Raw genomic sequence first — 17455 nt, 5'->3', positions numbered from 1 at the left:
AGCGCTCCCCAGTGCGCTCCACGCCCACAGAGAGGCCAGCTCGTGGCCAGGGACTCGGACACTGCTGCCCCCCGCCACCCAGTCTCCACAAGCCAAGCGGGCACGGAGCCCAGGCCGCCTAAGAAAAGGGTGATAAAGGGGGAGGTGGGTCCTGCCAAGTCGCCCCGCCCTCCCCGCTGGTATAAAAGGCTCGGAGGCAAGATTTAGCCCAGGCTCAGTCCACAGGAAGGAGGCTCGGAGCGCACACAGACGGGAGCCGCCTGCGCCTGTCCCCGCACAGGCCTGTCCCCGCGGGCACTCCAGCACCAACACTGGGAACCTCCCCCCACCCAAAACACTAAAATCCAATCAAGAAACAGCCTTTCCTGAGAAAAACGTCAGAGAGAAATGGAAGAGGTCCACTGCACAGGGAAGGGCGGTAGGGAAGTTTCCAGAGAGGGAAAGACCCCAAGAGAGGTCAGGCCAAGGAGCCCAGTGGGGGCGGAGAATGAGTTCCTGCCCACGGCCCCCCACCCGCGGGCCCCAGGCTGTCCCCTCACCACCGCCAGGAACGCCACCCGTCAGGGGTCCAGGAAGAACTCGCGGCAACTGTCAGAGCTGCGGACCTGAAGGTGTCCACACGCCCCACGTGCGTGTAAGATGCGCTGAGCCAGCCGAGCAGCTTCGCGGCACCTACAAACCTCGCCGCGCCTGGGGCACGGCACTCAAGGCCGTGAGGGTCAACGATCACCGAAGAGCTCCGGCCACCCTGCCGGGCTGGTGTCCTGCGTTGTCCACTTCCCACTGTGGCCATCAGGCCTGGGGAGGGCCTGTCCCTGGGGGCTTTATATGGGAGACACAAGGGGATGCAGCCGGTCACGCAGGAGAAGGCGGAGACTCTTCCTCTGGACACCCGGCTCAACAAGGTCAAAGGGCGGCCGGCAGTCAAGCAGCCCCCATGGCATATTCGCCTCCGACTGGAGATCTGTTTTCTTTAAATTAGAGGGAAGGCATCCGACGACGTGGGAGTGTCAGAAAGTCAGAGGAAACCCAGAGCGAGATATGCGGCAGCCCAGGCTTCAGATTCCTCCAGGGGAGGCCCGGCTGGCAGGAGGGCAGCGCTCAGGCCAGAGGAGCCGCAGGGAAGAGGCGCTCGCGGGACAGGGGTCCAGACGGCAGCGCCCACCACTGCAAGCTGGCCCCGCCACACAACAGACTCTGCTCTGCAATCAAGAGAAGGAACTGCTGCACGGCTGCCGGTAACCACAGACCAGAGGCAGAACTAGTCCAGAAAGCAGGGGAGCGGCAGGAGGGCATGGGGAGGCGGTGCCTCGAAGGGAACGCCATTGCTCACGAGAATCCATCCTCATCGAGGGGCGCACTTCAACTCGGAGGACGCTGTGGAACGTAAATTACACCTCAACACCACTCATATCACTCACACACACACACACACACGCTTTTCCAATGCAATCCCGTAACTTTGGAGACAAGGGCGGGGCTGATCGCTACCAAGACAGGCCTAGAGGATGTCCAGCCTGTGACCTGCGCCCGCCAGGTGAACACAAAGGTGGTTGCCTGCGCCCAGGGTCCAGGTGACTGACGTTATCAGAACTCACTTCACGATGAAATACAGGATTATGGGTGAACTTCCCTCCACTGGTCATGCCTTTTCCCAAAAAACGTCTTTAAAAAGTAAGCACTGCACGTAGAATGAGGAAGGATGGAAAGATGCTGGGGGAGCAACGTGGACACGCGTGTCTGAGAGCTGACAGCCGCCCCGGGCACGACACGCCAACCGCACAGCGTTAGGTTTAATGTGGCGTGTCTCAAAACTGAAGCCAGGAATTATTAATTAGGAAAATTAAGAATACAGGCATCCCTGACTTATGGTTCGAGTTGTGATTTTTTTGACTTTATGACAGTGCAAAGGCAAAACACGTTCAGTAGAAACCGTACTTGGAATTTGGCATTTTGACCTTTTCCCGGCAGTGACACGGGGCAGTAGTGCAGCCCCCAGTCAGCCCGCAATCACAAGGGTGAACCTGACCCGCAACCATTCTGGACCCACACAACCATCTGTTTTTCACTTTCAGTACAGTATTCAATCAATTACAAGAGACATTCAACACTTTATTATACGACAGGCTTTGTGTGAGATGATTTGGCCCAACTATAAGCTAATTTGTGTGTCCTGAGCACATTTAAGGTAGGCGAGGAGGTTAGGCGTAGTGAATGCATTTTCAACTTTCAATATTTTCAACTTAGGATGGGTTTGTCAGGATGTAATTCCCATGGTAAGTTGAGGGAGATCTGTATAAGGAGAGGCCCCAAACAAGACATACGATTGGATGCAACGCCTCAGAAGTAACATGAACCACCCTCAGTACTTTCTGAGTGGTTTCCTGACGGGGAGCCCAGAATGAAAGTCTCAGCCGGGGGTCTTCAGCTGCAGCCCCTCCCTGCACCCCCGGAGGTGCCCAGCTCTAACCAGGCGGCCCCCCAGCCCTCTGCAGGGCTGCTGCCCCCACCACGGCCGAAGACTCCCTTCCTCTCCCTTCGGCACTGGGTCTCCTCAGAAGTTTCCTGAAAGGGGGCTGATGAGATGCAATATTTTTTTCAGAATTTACATGCAAGTTTTATACTATCCTCACACAGGATTAATGGTTTGGCTGATGTGAAATGAAGTCCATGTTGCAAGTCCTTTTCTGACAGTCTCTTGAAGATTATTTTTTAGTTTCCGGGTTGGAATTTTGTTCAGATTCCTGGTTTGTTTTGTTTTGTTCCTCTCTCTGGAAGCTTCTGAAATCCTTTCTTTATCCCTTGTGCTCTGAAATGTCACAACCGTGTTCCCTGCTGTGGGAACAGGGAGCATTCACTGTGTGGGGCACGGGGTGAACTCACTTCCTGTGATTCTGGAAAATTTTTGAGTTGCTTAAAATTCCCTCTTTCTGCTTCCTGCTCTTTCTGGAATTCCCTTGTGGCCGCAGAGCCCGCTGCACTGATGCTCTGATGTCTTTACTCTTGCACTCCTGGTGTCCATACCTGACTTTTTGTTCTACTTGCTGTGAAATACACCCAAATTTTATCTCCTATCCCTTTATCAGGTTTTTAATTTGCTATCGCACCTCTGACCTGCAAGCGTTCTTTTTAATTCTCTGGATGTTCCTTCTTTGTACCAGTCAGTTCTTACCTGCCGGGGTTCTCCATGGTCTGTAAGTCTCTGAGGAAACTAATGACAGCCCCATTTTACTTGGTTGTTCAGAGTCTGCTCCCTCTTTCTCTTTTGGTTTTGGTCTCTGCCGTTCCTGTTCACACGTTCCACAAAACACCTGGTGGCCCTGGCCACCCACTCATACGTGAAGGTGGCACAGAAGAGTTCCCTGACATTTCTGAGTGCGCGGGCGGCACTCAGGGCATGTCACTGGGGGACCATGTGCCTCCCTACAGCAGGCAGCACGGGGGATGTCCGTCGGCCCCTCCACTGTCAGTGTCTGGAGGTCTTTTCTCTTGGGAGGGTCAGACTCCAGGCATTCTTCTGCCTGGAGAGTGGACTGCAGTTGCCAGGTCCTGGGGTCCAAGATTGGGTTGGGGAACCTCACCATCGCGGCTGCGGGATGTCCTCGAGGCTTAATCTGCATGATGGCGGCCCTGGTGCAGTCCTGGGACTCATGTTCTCCAGACAGTAATCCTCAGATTCAAGGTATCTGGGAGGGAGCAGGGTGTCTAGCTGCTTCTCCTGCACACCTCCAGACCTCCAACCGGCTCCTTCGGAGGCGCCGAGGTCCCACAAATCCGGAAGCCATCCTGAGGTTCCTCAGGAGAAACTTCCCAGCTCGCTCAGGTTTCAGCTTCCTCAAGCCTGCGTTCCACTTGCTCACCAGCTTTCCAACTTCCTCCTCTGTCTGCCGTCTGTCTCCCACCTTTGCTCTCGTGGGTCTCTGCCTTTCCAGAACCCTCAGCTCTCATTCCAGTGGGCCTGGGCGGGGGGTAGGTTCCACACACAAGTCCAGTCCAGTCTACTTAGGCATCAGGGCCAAGTGCGACACAGGATACTGGCGGGGGGCCCCTGGCTCCCCTTCCGTCAAGGGCCCCCAGGGCTCTCCCCTTCCTGACGGCCCCCACACTCGGCTACCAATTGATGCCCACACCTCCTGTGCCCGTGTGTGGACAGGGCTTCCCACCCAGCTCAGCCAGATTCACAGAGGCAGGCCCTGCCCTGCCTGCGGGGCTGGCTGGCCTCGTCTAGACAGCCTCCCGGTACAGCTCAGCCCCTGCCCAACCCCCTGCCCCAGGCAGCACCTCAGGATACCCCCTCCCTTCATCCCCCACCTTCCAATGCCAGGGAGTCAGAAAACCCCTTGACCCAACCCTGAGGGTGAGTTGCACCCTGTCCAAGGCCATGGGATATAACCCAAGTCCCAGCCCAAGGCTTCCAAACAGACACCACTGTCTCCGTGGAAATGTGCCCAGAGATCAAGGACAAAGGTCACATCTGTCACCCACTGGACTCTCCACCCGGAGCCCGGCCAAGGCTGCTAACCCAGGCTCCTGCCTGCACAGAGAGGGCGCGGCACGTGGGAGGCCTGCTCAGAAAGGGGGGCCCCTGGCGAGCCCCGGTGCACACGGCACCTCGCGTTTGTGGGACCGCACTGCCACCAGCCACACCCTATCCTCTCTCGAGATTCTGACACCCCTTGGAGAAGGCCTGTGTGTCTCAGAGAGGTCCCACCCGCTGCTGGGGCCACACACAGAGTCCCTGATCCTGGCAGGGCCCCTGTCCCAGGCCTCAGGCCGTCATGGCAGAACGGCCAAGTGGACAGTAGGCTCTGCGTGGGGTTGCTGTTTCCATGAGGACCCTGAGAAGTAAACACTTCACTCAAGGTCAGCGAGCCGCAAAATGCAGACCCTCCTCTTGGCGGCCCCTTAGAAAGGTGCTCAAACACTGGCACCTATTACGGCCAGACAGTGGTGGTGGGCCCGGAGCTGGGCCTCCCCAGAGCTCAGAGCTAAGCAGGGAACCAAACACGGGCACAAACTGGACACATTCCCCTGAGGTCCGTCACCCTGACGGGTGCCACCAGACGGAGCGGTCACAGGCTGCCTAGAATCCCTCAGACAAAATCCCAGCATGGGGCGGGGAAGCGGGAAGCAGGGTAAAATGAACAGGCCGGCAGTGGACCGCCTGAGACAACAAATCACCTGTTTCACCTTCCAGACACTCAGAGATTGAGACACTGAGGCCGCCCAGCGTCGGAGGGGATGAGACCGGGCGCCCCCTGCCCCCGCGCAGGTGGGAGTGGGAATCACGTGCAGGCCCGGCGTCCGCCCACGGCTCCCACCTTCCCAGACGATTGGGCTGTTCCAGCCAAGCCCACCGGCCGCTGCCGGTCCACCGTATGATACGGGCCACCCGGCGGACCGGCAGCAGCCAGCAGCCCGCGCGGACGTGAGGGGCGGCCCGCAGCAGGAGGGACCACTCAGCGCCCGCGCGCTCCAGCTCGCGCCTCTCCTCTCTCCCGGTGGCCGGTGGCCGCAAGCCCCGCCCCGGGCCCCAGGCCCCGCTGGTGGCCTCCGGCGCGCCCAGCGCGCCCCCTGGTGGACGCAGGAGCCACACGCGAGGAGAAAAAGCGGCGCTTTCAACCTGCGGAGCCTCCCTCTCTCCTGCTGCAAGTCCCGCAAAGCGCTCCACGCGCCCCCCCCCGCCCCCCACCCCCACCCCCGGCCCAGAGCCTGTGTTGGAGAGAGAGCCCAGGGCCGCGAGGTGGGTCGGTCCGCCTCCTGGGGGCCCCTAGACACAGCCCAGAGGCCTCGAGGGCAGGCTCGGTGGGCTCCGAGCAGAGAGGGGGCCGTCACTTCCCGGCCTCGGGACGGGGCAGCTGCCCGACTCTGTGCCTCCTTCCGTCTGTGAAATGGCAGCTGCCCACCAGTCCAGCGCGTCCCCACTCGCAGAGCGCGGGGCTCGGGCCGGAGGCCGACTGGCTCCTGGACACCCCGGGCCTGGCCAGGAGAGCACGGGAGCCTCGGGCACACGATGGGAGGGAGCATTTTCCGAATGAACGGAACTGACGGGGTGAGAGAAAGAAGAGCCCCGGCAAGCATGTCTGCGGGTAGAAAAGTGAAATCTCCCTGCTGTGCAAAGAGAAGGCGCCAAGCCCAGCTGCTTCCGAGGTCTTACTCCATCTGAGCGTGGCCCCAGCTCCTGGCACCGGAGGGAAGTCCCTCTGCGTGGGAAGCAAGGGCAAGAAGAAATCCCTTTCCCAGCAGCGAGCACAGCACGCGAACCCGAACAGCATCCCGAGACTGTGCCGAGCAGTTCACAGAGGGAAGCTCATACAAGGCAATAAAAGACATCAGAATAGGCTCCGCCCCACTAAGAAGAAACACGGCGAGAGTGGACTGACACTTCACCCATCGAATGGAGGACCATAAACGACAGACCGCGCCAGCCAGGGCAGGGCCTGGGCCACCCAGCAGGCAGCCGGTAACAAAGTGTGCGACAAGATGTAGCATCAAGGGAGGGCCCCCAACGGGCTTCCTACAAAACAAGTAGCAAAGAGAGATGGGCCCACAACACTGTTTATAACCAGCACACAGGAAACAACCACCTCAGGTAAACTATGTGACACTCACACGTGTGACACGGGACTCGGGCAGGGGGTGGTGGTGCACGGGACCCACAGCAGGTTTAAGAGCCAGAATATAGATTCACCCCTCCTGCTGCTCAATCCGCCCTCTCGCCCACCCCTCTCCACACCACTGCGTCCTCGGCAGGGCTGGGGGGAAGAAGGGCTGCCCTGGCACCGCAGCCACTGGGGCCGCCAGGACCTGCGGGCCAGACATCCACGCAGATGGCAGCACCGGGGCAGGGAGGACCTGCACAGAAGCCCCCCTGAGACCCCTCAGCTCCCCAACAGAAGCCACAAACGCTCGGGAAGGCTCGGACCTGAGGAGGGATGTGAGACGGGACTCTTCCTATTTGGAAAAAGCCTTTTTTCATTCATTGAGACTTGATGTTCCTGACAGAGAATCACACCTGCACAAATGACCTGGGAACCTCGTTCTCTCAAGGGGTCTTGATTCTGATGCGTCACCAAATCCTCATCACTCTGGGTCTCCCAGAGCAGAGGGAGGGACAGGCAAGAGCACCGGGCCCGCCTGAGCTCCACGGTAAGCTCTGAAGGGGGTTTGGGAAGCCGGAGCCAGGCCCGGGAGGGGCAGAGAGAGAGAGCAGGGGGACGTGGGGCCCACACGGAGCTGAGGCCGGTGGGAGGGGCTACCCTGGAGCAGCAGGTGCCCCGGCCCCAGCCCCTTCACTCCCCACAGCAGCAACCAGGGACTGCGGAGGAAGGCCCAGGTCCCAGCGCCTCAAGGGGCCCAGGCCCCCAGGGACCCCAAGCCCGGGTAGGGCTGCGCTTGGCTCACGCCCCTCCCAACCACACTGGCTCCAAGGCCAGGTCGGGCTGCGTCTCAGCTCCGCCCGGAGCAGTCGCGTGGCACAGAGCGCTAACCTGGCACCCCTCCCAAGAGGAGGTGCCCAGCGTACACGGCAGGGGCACAGCCCACACACCCCGCGCACACCCCGCGCACACCCCGCGCACACCCCGCGCACACCCCGTGCACACGCACACAGTGCATTCTAGGTCATGTTGCAAAATGAATTTCTTACTCTGGGCCATGATCACAATTGGACAAAAGACTGTTCTGGAACAGACAGTGGCTGTCTCTGGCCCTCCGGTCCATATGAGGCACAGGGCCTGGGCAAGCCTGCCTGCTGAGGTGTCTGCCGGAGGGTCCTTCCTACACACCCACAGGAGCACACGTTACACAGTTTGGAAACAACTGAAACATCTCTGCTTGAGAGTCTGGTCCAGGTCCAGGAAAGTGCTGCAGGTACCAGGTGTGCAGCAGTGCTGAGGAGACAGACCGCTGCAAGAAAAGCAGAACTGGGCCTGAAAACAGCCGACGGAAAATGCCCGCCAACGCGAAGCACTTAAGTATGTTCAATGAATCAGTGATTTTACAGGCTGGCCGTGAACTTTAAATGAAGGCTGCTATTTTTAGAGCTGCTTTTCAGGTTCTGCTGCAGACAGTTATTCGAAGCTTCACTTGACGAGTAAAAGCCCTCCCCAAACACCTGTTACAGAACTGACACTCCAACACCCCCGACTCCTAGCCGCCTTGCCGTCGGGGCACCCGAGGGCTCCCTTCCTGTGTCTGTTGCAAGCCTCCAGCGCGACGTTGTGATAGCGTGTCTCATGCTTGCAATTCTCCGGATCCAGTGGGTTTTGGCAATTAAGAGTCAAGACGATCAAGACAGGTTGATGAGAGAAACCGTGGGGCTCCAGCGCCATGAGCTCAGGGAGTGGGCCCGTCCGAGGCCCAGGACCCTGCTGCCTCGTCCCGGTTCCTTCCCGTCCTTTCCTTCAGGAGCCTCGGCTCAGCTTCGAGCCTGGGGTTGGCAGCTCTGCGCTCTGCACCTGGACATGGGCGCCTCGGGCAGCTGCTCTTTCTGCTCCAAGCCAGGTTCCCCACTCCTGGTTTCCCTGGATCTGAATCCCTCCTGATAACCAAACCCGGCAGGCCCTTCCCACACAGGTGATCAAAATCCTGATGCCCCAGACCCAGGGCCCCCCATCAGGTCAGGAAGCTTTGCTACCACGGCTGCCCCGAGCAGAGCAAGCAGGCGGGAAACGAGACTGCTGTTCATGAGGAGCAAGGAGGAGGCTGAGAAGTGAGGGGGCAGCAGGGGACACCTGTGCGGCTCCGGCTCCGAGAGGCCGGTCCCCCCGCTGCGCCTTCCTTCATGGGCAGAGAAGGCACCGCCTCCTGCTGACGTCCTCGAAGAGCTGACGCTGAAACACGAGTACAGAGGAAATTGCGGGGCAAACACACCATGTTTGCTTCCTCACATCTCAGTGTACAGAGTAACAGATGACTGGCCGAGGGTGTTATGACCAGTGGTGACCCCACAAAGGACAGTCACTCCGAGTCCGCCCCTCACTCCCCAGAGGCAAGCCCAGCCAAACTTTGTCACTCCTGAAGACAACAGAAGTGGGACCTCTAGAGCACAAAACTAAAAAAGCTAGTGTAGGCCCCCCACCAACACACACACACACACACACACACACACACACACACACACACACACATGAAAACTCATTCAACTTAAAAAGAGATCAACAGAGAAGGGTGATGGGTGAATCTGATTCAAAGTTATTAAAAGAGGACACAGGGAATGAATACATAAGAATTAAAAGAACAGCCTCTATACCAGGAAAGCATGCCAGAAAGATCTACTCCTGAAGATAGAAACTGTCACCTACAATTCCAAAATTGTTTAAAAAATGAGGAAAATTTAAAAAGCCAGGAGAGAACCACCATGATCATAAATCAGAATTACAAAGTCTCAGAGTGACAGCAGAGGAACCTAACTGTGTAATGGTATAATCGGTTAGTAGTACCTCCTGGAGAGAAACCCACCCTAGCGACCGTGGACACCCAGACACAAGCAAGGGGCACAACCGAGGGGCACGCAAACCTGCCTCCCCACACCTGCTTTCAGCACCACACTGTTGGGGGCGGTGCTGGTGTCGGTAGGAGAGTCCCCCGCACGGACGTGGATGAATCAAGTGGGAAGTTGCGTCGGTGACTGAGCACCTGGACCCTCGGCATGGGGAGAGACGGCTACAGAACGGGCCAGATTTCCTGAAGCCCCGGGCCCTGCAGTGGAATGAGGAGGGCTGGCGTGACTCCAAAGTGCCTTCAGTCTCTCTGCACGTGGTCTGTTCACCGAAAGGTCCTAGAAACAATGGCCATCCCAAAGCAGTGGGCACCCCGACACCTGGAATGTGGTCTCTAAAAACCATTTCCCACTACAAGAAACCAGGGCTCCTTGGAGAAAAAGGTGGATTCCAGGTCTGGGCCTCGCTGTCACAGCAGAGAGCAGCGACACTGCCCGAGGCCATTAGGGTCACTGTCACAAGACTTGGAACCAGCTTGAATAAGCTCCCAGGGGCCACAGACAGGGCAAAGTAACCATCAGCGAGGATCAGAGCTGCAATGGACTCAAAGACCAAGACTGTTTTAATCCATGAATTCTTTTTAAAAGATATACTTTAAACCCTCTTGGTCACTTTGAAGACGCTAAGGAATCAACTCTTTAATTTTGAAAGCTGGTAAGTAGAGGGGAAGAATCAAGCATTTATCCTGATTTTCACATATTAACGAGGGGTAACCAAACAGCTGCCAGGAGAAAGTGTCTCTTTGTAGAAGTCTGTGGCTAGGGACTTCCCTGGTGGCGCAGTGGTTAAGAATCCTCCTGCCAATGCAGGGGACACGGGTTCGAGCCCTGGTCCGGGAAGATCCCACATGCCACAGAGCAACTAAGCCCGTGCACCACAACTACTGAGCCCTTGCGCCGTAGCTGCTGAGCCCACGTGCTGCAACTACGGAAGCCCACGCGCCTAGAGCCCGTGCTCCGCAACAAGAGAAGCCACCGCAATGAGAAGCCCGTGCACCACAATGAAGAGTAGCCCCCGCTCGCCGCAACTAGAGAAAGCCTGCACACAGCAACGAAGACCCAACGCAGCCAAAATTAATAAATAATTAAAAAAAAAAAAAAAGTCTGTGGCCAGAGCCCTGTACTCCAGGCCGCCCAACGCTGGCACGCAGCCTTCATCAGTGCGTCTACACCTCAGAAAGGTGAAGGCTCACACCTGTTCTCTTCGTCTCACCCAATGAGGAGAAAATGAGACACAAAGTAAACAAAAGTGAGTGCCCAGCTCTGACCTTGGAGGCGAGTGGGGACCACACAAAGACTGTGAGCTCTGAGAAGGGAGGTTTCCTGGCCAGCACAGAGAGGTCTGTGTCAGATGTCTTCTAGACCAAGCTCCCGGCCTGCCTGTGGCCACTGTGAGAGCCTGGCATCGCCTCTCTCCCATCACCTCTGTGGGCAGACAATGGGCCACGTGTGAGAATGGGCCCTCTGCGGGCCCAGAGGATGCTTGGAGTGCAAGAGGAAGTGGTCAGCTGTCCCATGGGGCCTTGCTCATCTGTCCGTCAGCTCTGATGGGGCTAAGGGTTTGTTTCCCTCTCCCCAGAATCCCCAGTTACCCAGGGTGGACGAGCGAGTGAGAGGGGGCAAGGTCGCAGTGTCCTGAGCTGCCATGGTGCCCACTACATGCCACGGTCCCCTTTACAAGGTGGCTGCTTTCATGCCCTCAGACCCCAGTGGCTCACAAGAAGCTCTGCAGTGCTGGGTCCTCACAGCCACACAGGATACACAAAGAAGGCAGCCGCGGGATCCCCTCTAACACGTGACCCAGGAACCTCGTGCTGGGCGTCCAGCTACCCGCCCCCCAAGGCGCCTCGCGGGGGCGCCTCCAGGGCAGACGGCCAGGCAGACCTGTCTTGCCGGGCACTCTAGCCATGGGCAGGCTGGCACGCAGGAAGGGCCCCGCCGCCTCTCTGGGATGCTAGCAAGAGGCTAGGAGACGCCAGCAGAGGGGGCCAAGATGCATGTGGCACCGGGCACGCCCCCCCCAGGCCAGCCACAGGAGACCCTGGTTCACAGACCCAAGACCTCACTGCCCTGCCTCCAAAGGGATGGCCAGCAAGGGGAGCCGACAGAAGGAACAGAGGCTGGAGGGAGGCCAGAACACTGCGGTAGCACAGGAGACCGGGGACAGGGGGCCTTTCTGGGCGGCCTCCAGCCACCCCGGTGGAGGAGTGGAGAAGACACTGGACACGGAACCAAGAAGACACTGGACACGGAACAGAGGGAGAAGCTACAAGTGGGGCCCAGCACATTCTGGAAATCTGTGAGGGGGACGCCACGGGCACTAGTGTGGGCCCCACCATGACTCAGAGCAGATTTCTATCGGGAGGGCCACCAGAGCCCAGGTGTTCACATGAGGTCTGATGGAAAAGGACACTCACTGGAGCAAAGCCTGTCCAGAAATCCCAGTGGATGCTGGCATCCCCGACCTCACAATCAGGCAAAGGGGCTCTGATATGACCGACCAGCGACACGGAGCAAGGCCAGAGCCTGCAGACAGGAGCAGGGAGAGTGGGCATTCTTTTTTAAACAACTTCAACCTAAATACTCCAGAATCAGCAGAGATGAAAAGGAAGGATCTTACTGATTTTCATTAACAAAGGCTGCTTTCAAAATCCTTCAGTAAGAGACGTGGGCCATGCCAGTCACTCAGCCGACGTTTATCTGGGGCCCCTCTTGTTTTGCAGCTTCTCTGCCTCTGGCCCCAGAGGCAGTGGCCGGGCTTCTCCTGGCACCGTGTTCTCCCCCTTCTGTCCACACCGCCCGGCGCCTCAGGAGCTGAAGGTGCACGTGTGCCTCAACGTGAGTGGGGCTTCGGCCCACAGCTCGGAAAGGGTGGAACCTAAACGTGTGCACACTAAGTGTAAAAGGGTTAAAAGGAAAGACTGTTTACGTAGGTCTGGTTGTCCACTTACGTGAAGTCAGCAGACAGGCGACCCTGAGCCCTGGGGAGGCCCTCGCCCATGGCGCTGAGCAGCGTGGCCGGGCTCCTTCCTCTGATCAAGGCAAGAGCGTGTCCTCTCCTGTGAGGTGTCCGTTCGCGGAGCCTCTTGCCCGTTTCTCTGTGATCTGACAGGGTCTGGATGTGCCTTCTGTCAGTGACTTGTGCGCTACGCGTCCCCGGGCGGCCGGCCTTTTTCCTCTTGAGGGATCTATATATACATACACACGTACCATGTTTTCTTTATCCATTCATCCATCGATGGACACTTAGGTTATTTCCATACCTTGGCAATTGTGAATAGTGCTGCAAGGCATGTGAAAGTACAGAAATCTCTTCAAGGTAATGATTTCCTTCAGATATATTCCCAGAAATGAGACTGATGCATCATACAGTAATTCCATTTTTAGTTTCTTGAGGAGCCTCCATGCTGTTTTCCACAGTGGCTGCACCAATTTACACTCCCACCAGCAGTGCACGAGGCTTCCCCTCTCTCTACATCCACGCCAACTCTTTCTGATGATGGCCATTCTGACAGCTGTGAGGTGGTATCGCTTTGTGGTTTTGATTTGCATTTTCCTGGTGACTGGTGATGTTGAGCATCTTTTCATATACCTCTTGGCCATCGGTGTATCTTCTTTGGAGAAATGTCTATTTAGGTCTTTTTTACATTTTAGCTCCTTGCATATTTTGGATATTAACTTCTTATCACATGTGTGATTTGCCAATATTTTCTCCTATTCCCTAGGCTGTCTTTTCATTTGTTGATGGTCTCCTTTGCCGTGCAGATGGTTTTAGTTTAATGTAGTCCCACTTGTTTATTTTTGCTTTCGTTGCCTTTACTTTTGGTGTCAGATGCAAAAAAAATCATCACCAAGACCAATGTCAACATAATGCCTATGTTTTGTTCTATAAGTTTTATGGTTTCAGGTCTTATGTTCAAATCTTTAATCCATTTTGAGTTCATTTTTGTGTGTGGCATAAGAAAGTGGTCCAGTTTAATTCTTTTCAATGTGGATGTCAAGTTTTCCCGGTACCGTTTATTAAAGACACTGTCCTCTCCCCACTGTATATTCTTGGCTCCTTTGTTGTAAATTAGTTGACCATATACACATGGGTTCATTTCTGGGCTCTGCCTTCTGTTCCATTGATCTTTATGTCTGTTTTTATGCCAATACCATACTGTTTTGATTACTGTAGCTTTATAATATAGTTTGAAATAACTGACAGTGATTCCTCCAATTTTGTTCTTCTCTCTCAAGATTGCTTTGGGGTCCTTTGCAGTTCCATACAAATTTTAGAATTATTTTTTATATTTCTGTGAAAAATGCCATTGGAATTTTGATGGTGATTACACCGAACCTGTAGACTGCTTTGAGTAGTATGGACATTTCAACAATATTAATTCTTCCAATCCATGAACATAGAGTATCTTTTATGTCTTCTTCAATTTCTTTCATCAATGTCTTATAGTTTTCAGCATACAGATCTTTCACCTGCTTAGTTTATTCATAAATATTTTATTCTTTTTGATGTTATTGCAAATGGGATCATTTTCTTAATTTCTCTTTCTAACAGAGAGGGCAAGTATCTTTAAGAAGATAGCTGGGAAGCTCCATCCTTGCCCCCATTTGTGACCGGGCCCTGAAGCTCGAGGTCAAATGTTCTAGGAGCCCATGGCCAGAAAGCCACACAGGAGTCAGACAGGCAGACGGGAGGCTCTCCAGGCCAAGGAGACAGTGTGAGCACAGGCCAGGGGTCTTGGCTGAAGAGGATACATCAGAGGCCTGACCAGGCTGCAGTGCCACGGGCACCCATGGGTTGGGGGTCAGGGATGGAAGGAAATGGGGACTTCATCCCTTAGGCAAGGAGGTCCAGAGGGTCTTTTAAGCAGGAGTACAACATGGTCAGTACTCTGGTGGTTTGCGGAAGATCTGAGCCAAAGACAAAGACACGCTCCCCAACTCCACCCACGGGTGCCCGGGTCTATAAGAGCCTGTGGCTCTGGAGCTGGGTCAGCCCAGGGAACCATGGGCCTGCCTGGAGGGAGCCCAGTGAAGTCGTGACCCTGATGTGGTCACACCACCCACAACTGGCTTCTGAATCAGGCCCTGCGACTAGGACCGTGGGGGGTGTGAGCAGTCAAGCTCTAGGCCCAGGCACACAGGCCAAAGAGTGCAGTCTCCACCCCAGACCCTCCAAACGTCATTTTAGGGGACATTTTATTGTTTTTGTTAGAAACCAAGTGACCCGGACTTCTGGGAAAGAGATAAGAGGTGGAAAAGCGCAGTGCGGTGCTGCCTGTGAACTGCTCCTGGCAGGTACACCCCGCTCCCGGAGGCCAGCAGGGGCCCGCGATTACCAGTGCTCTCCCATCTGCTGTGTGACCAGGAGGATCCTGTGACCCCAATTACAGCGAATCAGCAGAAAGCTGGGGACATCTGCAGGTGCAGTGCCCTGATCCTACACCTGAACTATCAGAGCCGACTCAAAGACCAGACCTGTGGTCCCCCAGTTTCCCGGCTCTGGGAAGAGTCACAGGGCGGGGCAGCTCCCTCACTACACCCCCTCCCCACCGTCCAGTCCCGTGGCCTCCCTCCCTCCCCTGGGGACAGCCAGCCCAAGCCCAGCACCGTCATCGCCCCCCTGTAGCACCACAGGCGCTGATTCCTGAAGGTCCACGGACGCCGCGCAAGCACAGCTGTGTGCCCAGCCCTGACATACCCCCACCGTGGACAGACGCAGGGCAAGGGCACCGTGGAGACGCGGCCACCACGTCCCTCACAGTGCTGCCTGTTCCCACCACCCAGTCACCGCGGCAGGCACGACAGGAACAGACACCAGGACACCGCCGCCCGCCAGCGAGGTGCCAAGGCCCCCACACATGGGGAGCACCTGAGGCTTGGAGACCTGACACAGCAGCCGAGGTCACACAGCTGGTGGTGGACGGGGGACCGGAGGCCAGTCTGTGAGATGGCAGAGGCAGTGTCTCTGACCACCACGTGCACCGCCACCAACACCGGCCCTCGGCCAGCCCTGTCCCCACGGGTCTTGCCTGTGCTGATGCAGGAGGAGGTGGACCCGAGGCAGGGCGGATGCCGAGAGCAGACCCCTCAGGCCCCTGCCACTCCAACCCCACGCCCCCGGCACACAGCGGAGCTGCTCCATCCAGAAAAAGACCACGCAGGTCCCACGGAGCACACGTGCAGCCCGGGGAGGGCTCCAGCTGGGAGGTAAACTGGAATCGCCCCGGCCCCCGAGCAGAGCAGAGAAGGGAGGGCTTCCGGGGGGCACAGACCTGCCTCCAGGTCGGCCCTGTGCACGTCCCCCCAACCCCGTGCTGTGTGGACGGTCACGCAGGGCCCCAGTGGGGCGAGGCAGGGAGGGACTCCAGCTTGGTGTCTGGGCAGGCCCTGGATCTTGCGTGAGTGGGACATGAGCTCCACTGACGCCCCCAGGGGCACAGGGTCCACCATCAGGGTGGCGGCGCTGCACCCTGGCATGGAGGCATCTCAGGAGAGAGGGGACATCTGCCATGAACAACAGGCCCCACTGCCATCCTGGTGACAGTTCAGACTTAGGGGCCGGCAAACCACCAACGCTCCCACCTACAACCACAAGTCCCATGAGGAGGTGACACACAAGAAAAAACGATACGGAGCACAAAGCACCCCAAGAGGAAGCACAGCTCCCACCAACCCCACCACGGCTTCACACAAGCAAGGATGTACGGATCGTTCCTGCCTCGTGGGGCTGACAATCACGCATCCTTAAAACCCGGCTACACTAGACTGGCCTGGGAGGAACTGCACAAAAGCCAGCAAGGTCATGACAAGAGGACACATTTATTTTTACATGAATTATAAACGCCGGCAGCTCTTGACAGAACTCAGCTGAGCCCAGCACTTCTCCAGCCAAAAAGGTAGGAAGCATTCCAGCAGGAACACGAGAATGTACTAGAAAACAAGGGTTTTTATCACAAGACATTTCTCAGTCCCTGCTGCAGTGCCCACGTCCAGAGAAGCGCCTGGGTCTCACTCGGACAGCGCAGAGCGGATGTGGGGCGGTGCAGCGCTCTGCAAACAGCACCCCGAGACCCAGGGTCCGCTGCAGGTGGCAACCCGGACCCAATCCGACGCCCTGCTTCAGAGGCACGCTGGGCAGGGAGGCAGCAGGGACAGCCTGCGTGACGACGGGTGCGACCCGCGAGACCACCAGCGCGTGCCCTCGGTGCTTTTAACGCTCTGTGGGGCGTGAGCACGTCTGCGTCCCTGAAGCTAGTAAACCTGACCGTGGTCACAAGGACACCTGCCACACAGGAGGCGCCTCCCAGAAAACTCGCCCCAGCCAAAACCAGTCTGCAGGGCAGGGGTGGGAGCCCCCTCCCCTGATCCGGGTGCCCGGGCTCGGAAAGCAATCGTGACCCCAAGATCACCTGACCTGCAGACGGCACGCGGAGCGGGCGTTCAGCCCTCCTCGCCGGCGCCCCCTCCTGGGACCGGACCCTGCAGGGCTGATGCCCCACGGCCAGCTGCCCACAGGCGGGCTCGGGGTGCCTGGTGCCTGCCTGCCTGCTCCCGTGCCAAGGGAGCGAGGCTACCTGTGGGTCTGGGAGAGAAGATGAACACCCCAAAAGGGAAGCACCTGCCCCACGTTTCGTCGGGCGAGCAGGGCACAGGACCCTCGGCCAACAGAAAGCACTCCTCTCGTGGCAGGGAGCGAGCCCTGTCCTGCGAAAAAGCCGTGGCCCCAGCGGTCCCCGGGGCACACCCCGTGTCGGTGATTCTCAGGAAGATGGGTAGGCTCAGCCCTGCCCACCCGCTGAAGCCCCTCCGGCCCCGGATGCCACGCAGCTCACCCAGGACACGGAAGGAAAGTCACCAAGCATGACCCGCCCCACACGCTCAGCAAGAAGTTCCTCTGAGAGGACGCCAGCCCTCCGGGGAGCAGTGAAAGGCAGGGCAGCCCAGGGGGTG

The 17455-nt window shown here is 57.4% G+C and overlaps 1 protein-coding gene across 2 annotated transcripts in view; it reads right to left on the bottom strand.

The window, feature by feature from the left end:
• Positions 1-17455, bottom strand: part of MOB2 (MOB kinase activator 2) — a 53713-nt gene that overhangs the window by 26602 nt on the left and 9656 nt on the right. The window contains exon 1 of one of the 2 annotated variants that reach the window (XM_059932348.1): positions 606-808. The exons of the other annotated variant lie outside the window; for it this stretch is intronic. Coding sequence (XP_059788331.1) covers positions 606-793 — 188 coding nt within the window. The 5' untranslated portion in view covers positions 794-808. Of the gene's footprint in view, positions 1-605; positions 809-17455 lie in introns of those variants that run through there. 2 annotated transcript variants of the gene reach the window in all.

The sequence above is a fragment of the Balaenoptera ricei genome, chromosome 8 (assembly GCF_028023285.1).
Source record: "Balaenoptera ricei isolate mBalRic1 chromosome 8, mBalRic1.hap2, whole genome shotgun sequence".
In the NCBI taxonomy this organism is placed as follows: Eukaryota; Metazoa; Chordata; class Mammalia; order Artiodactyla; family Balaenopteridae; genus Balaenoptera; species Balaenoptera ricei.
The sequence above is the reverse complement of the archived record's forward strand: the minus strand, read 5'-3'. Positions and strand labels throughout refer to the sequence as shown.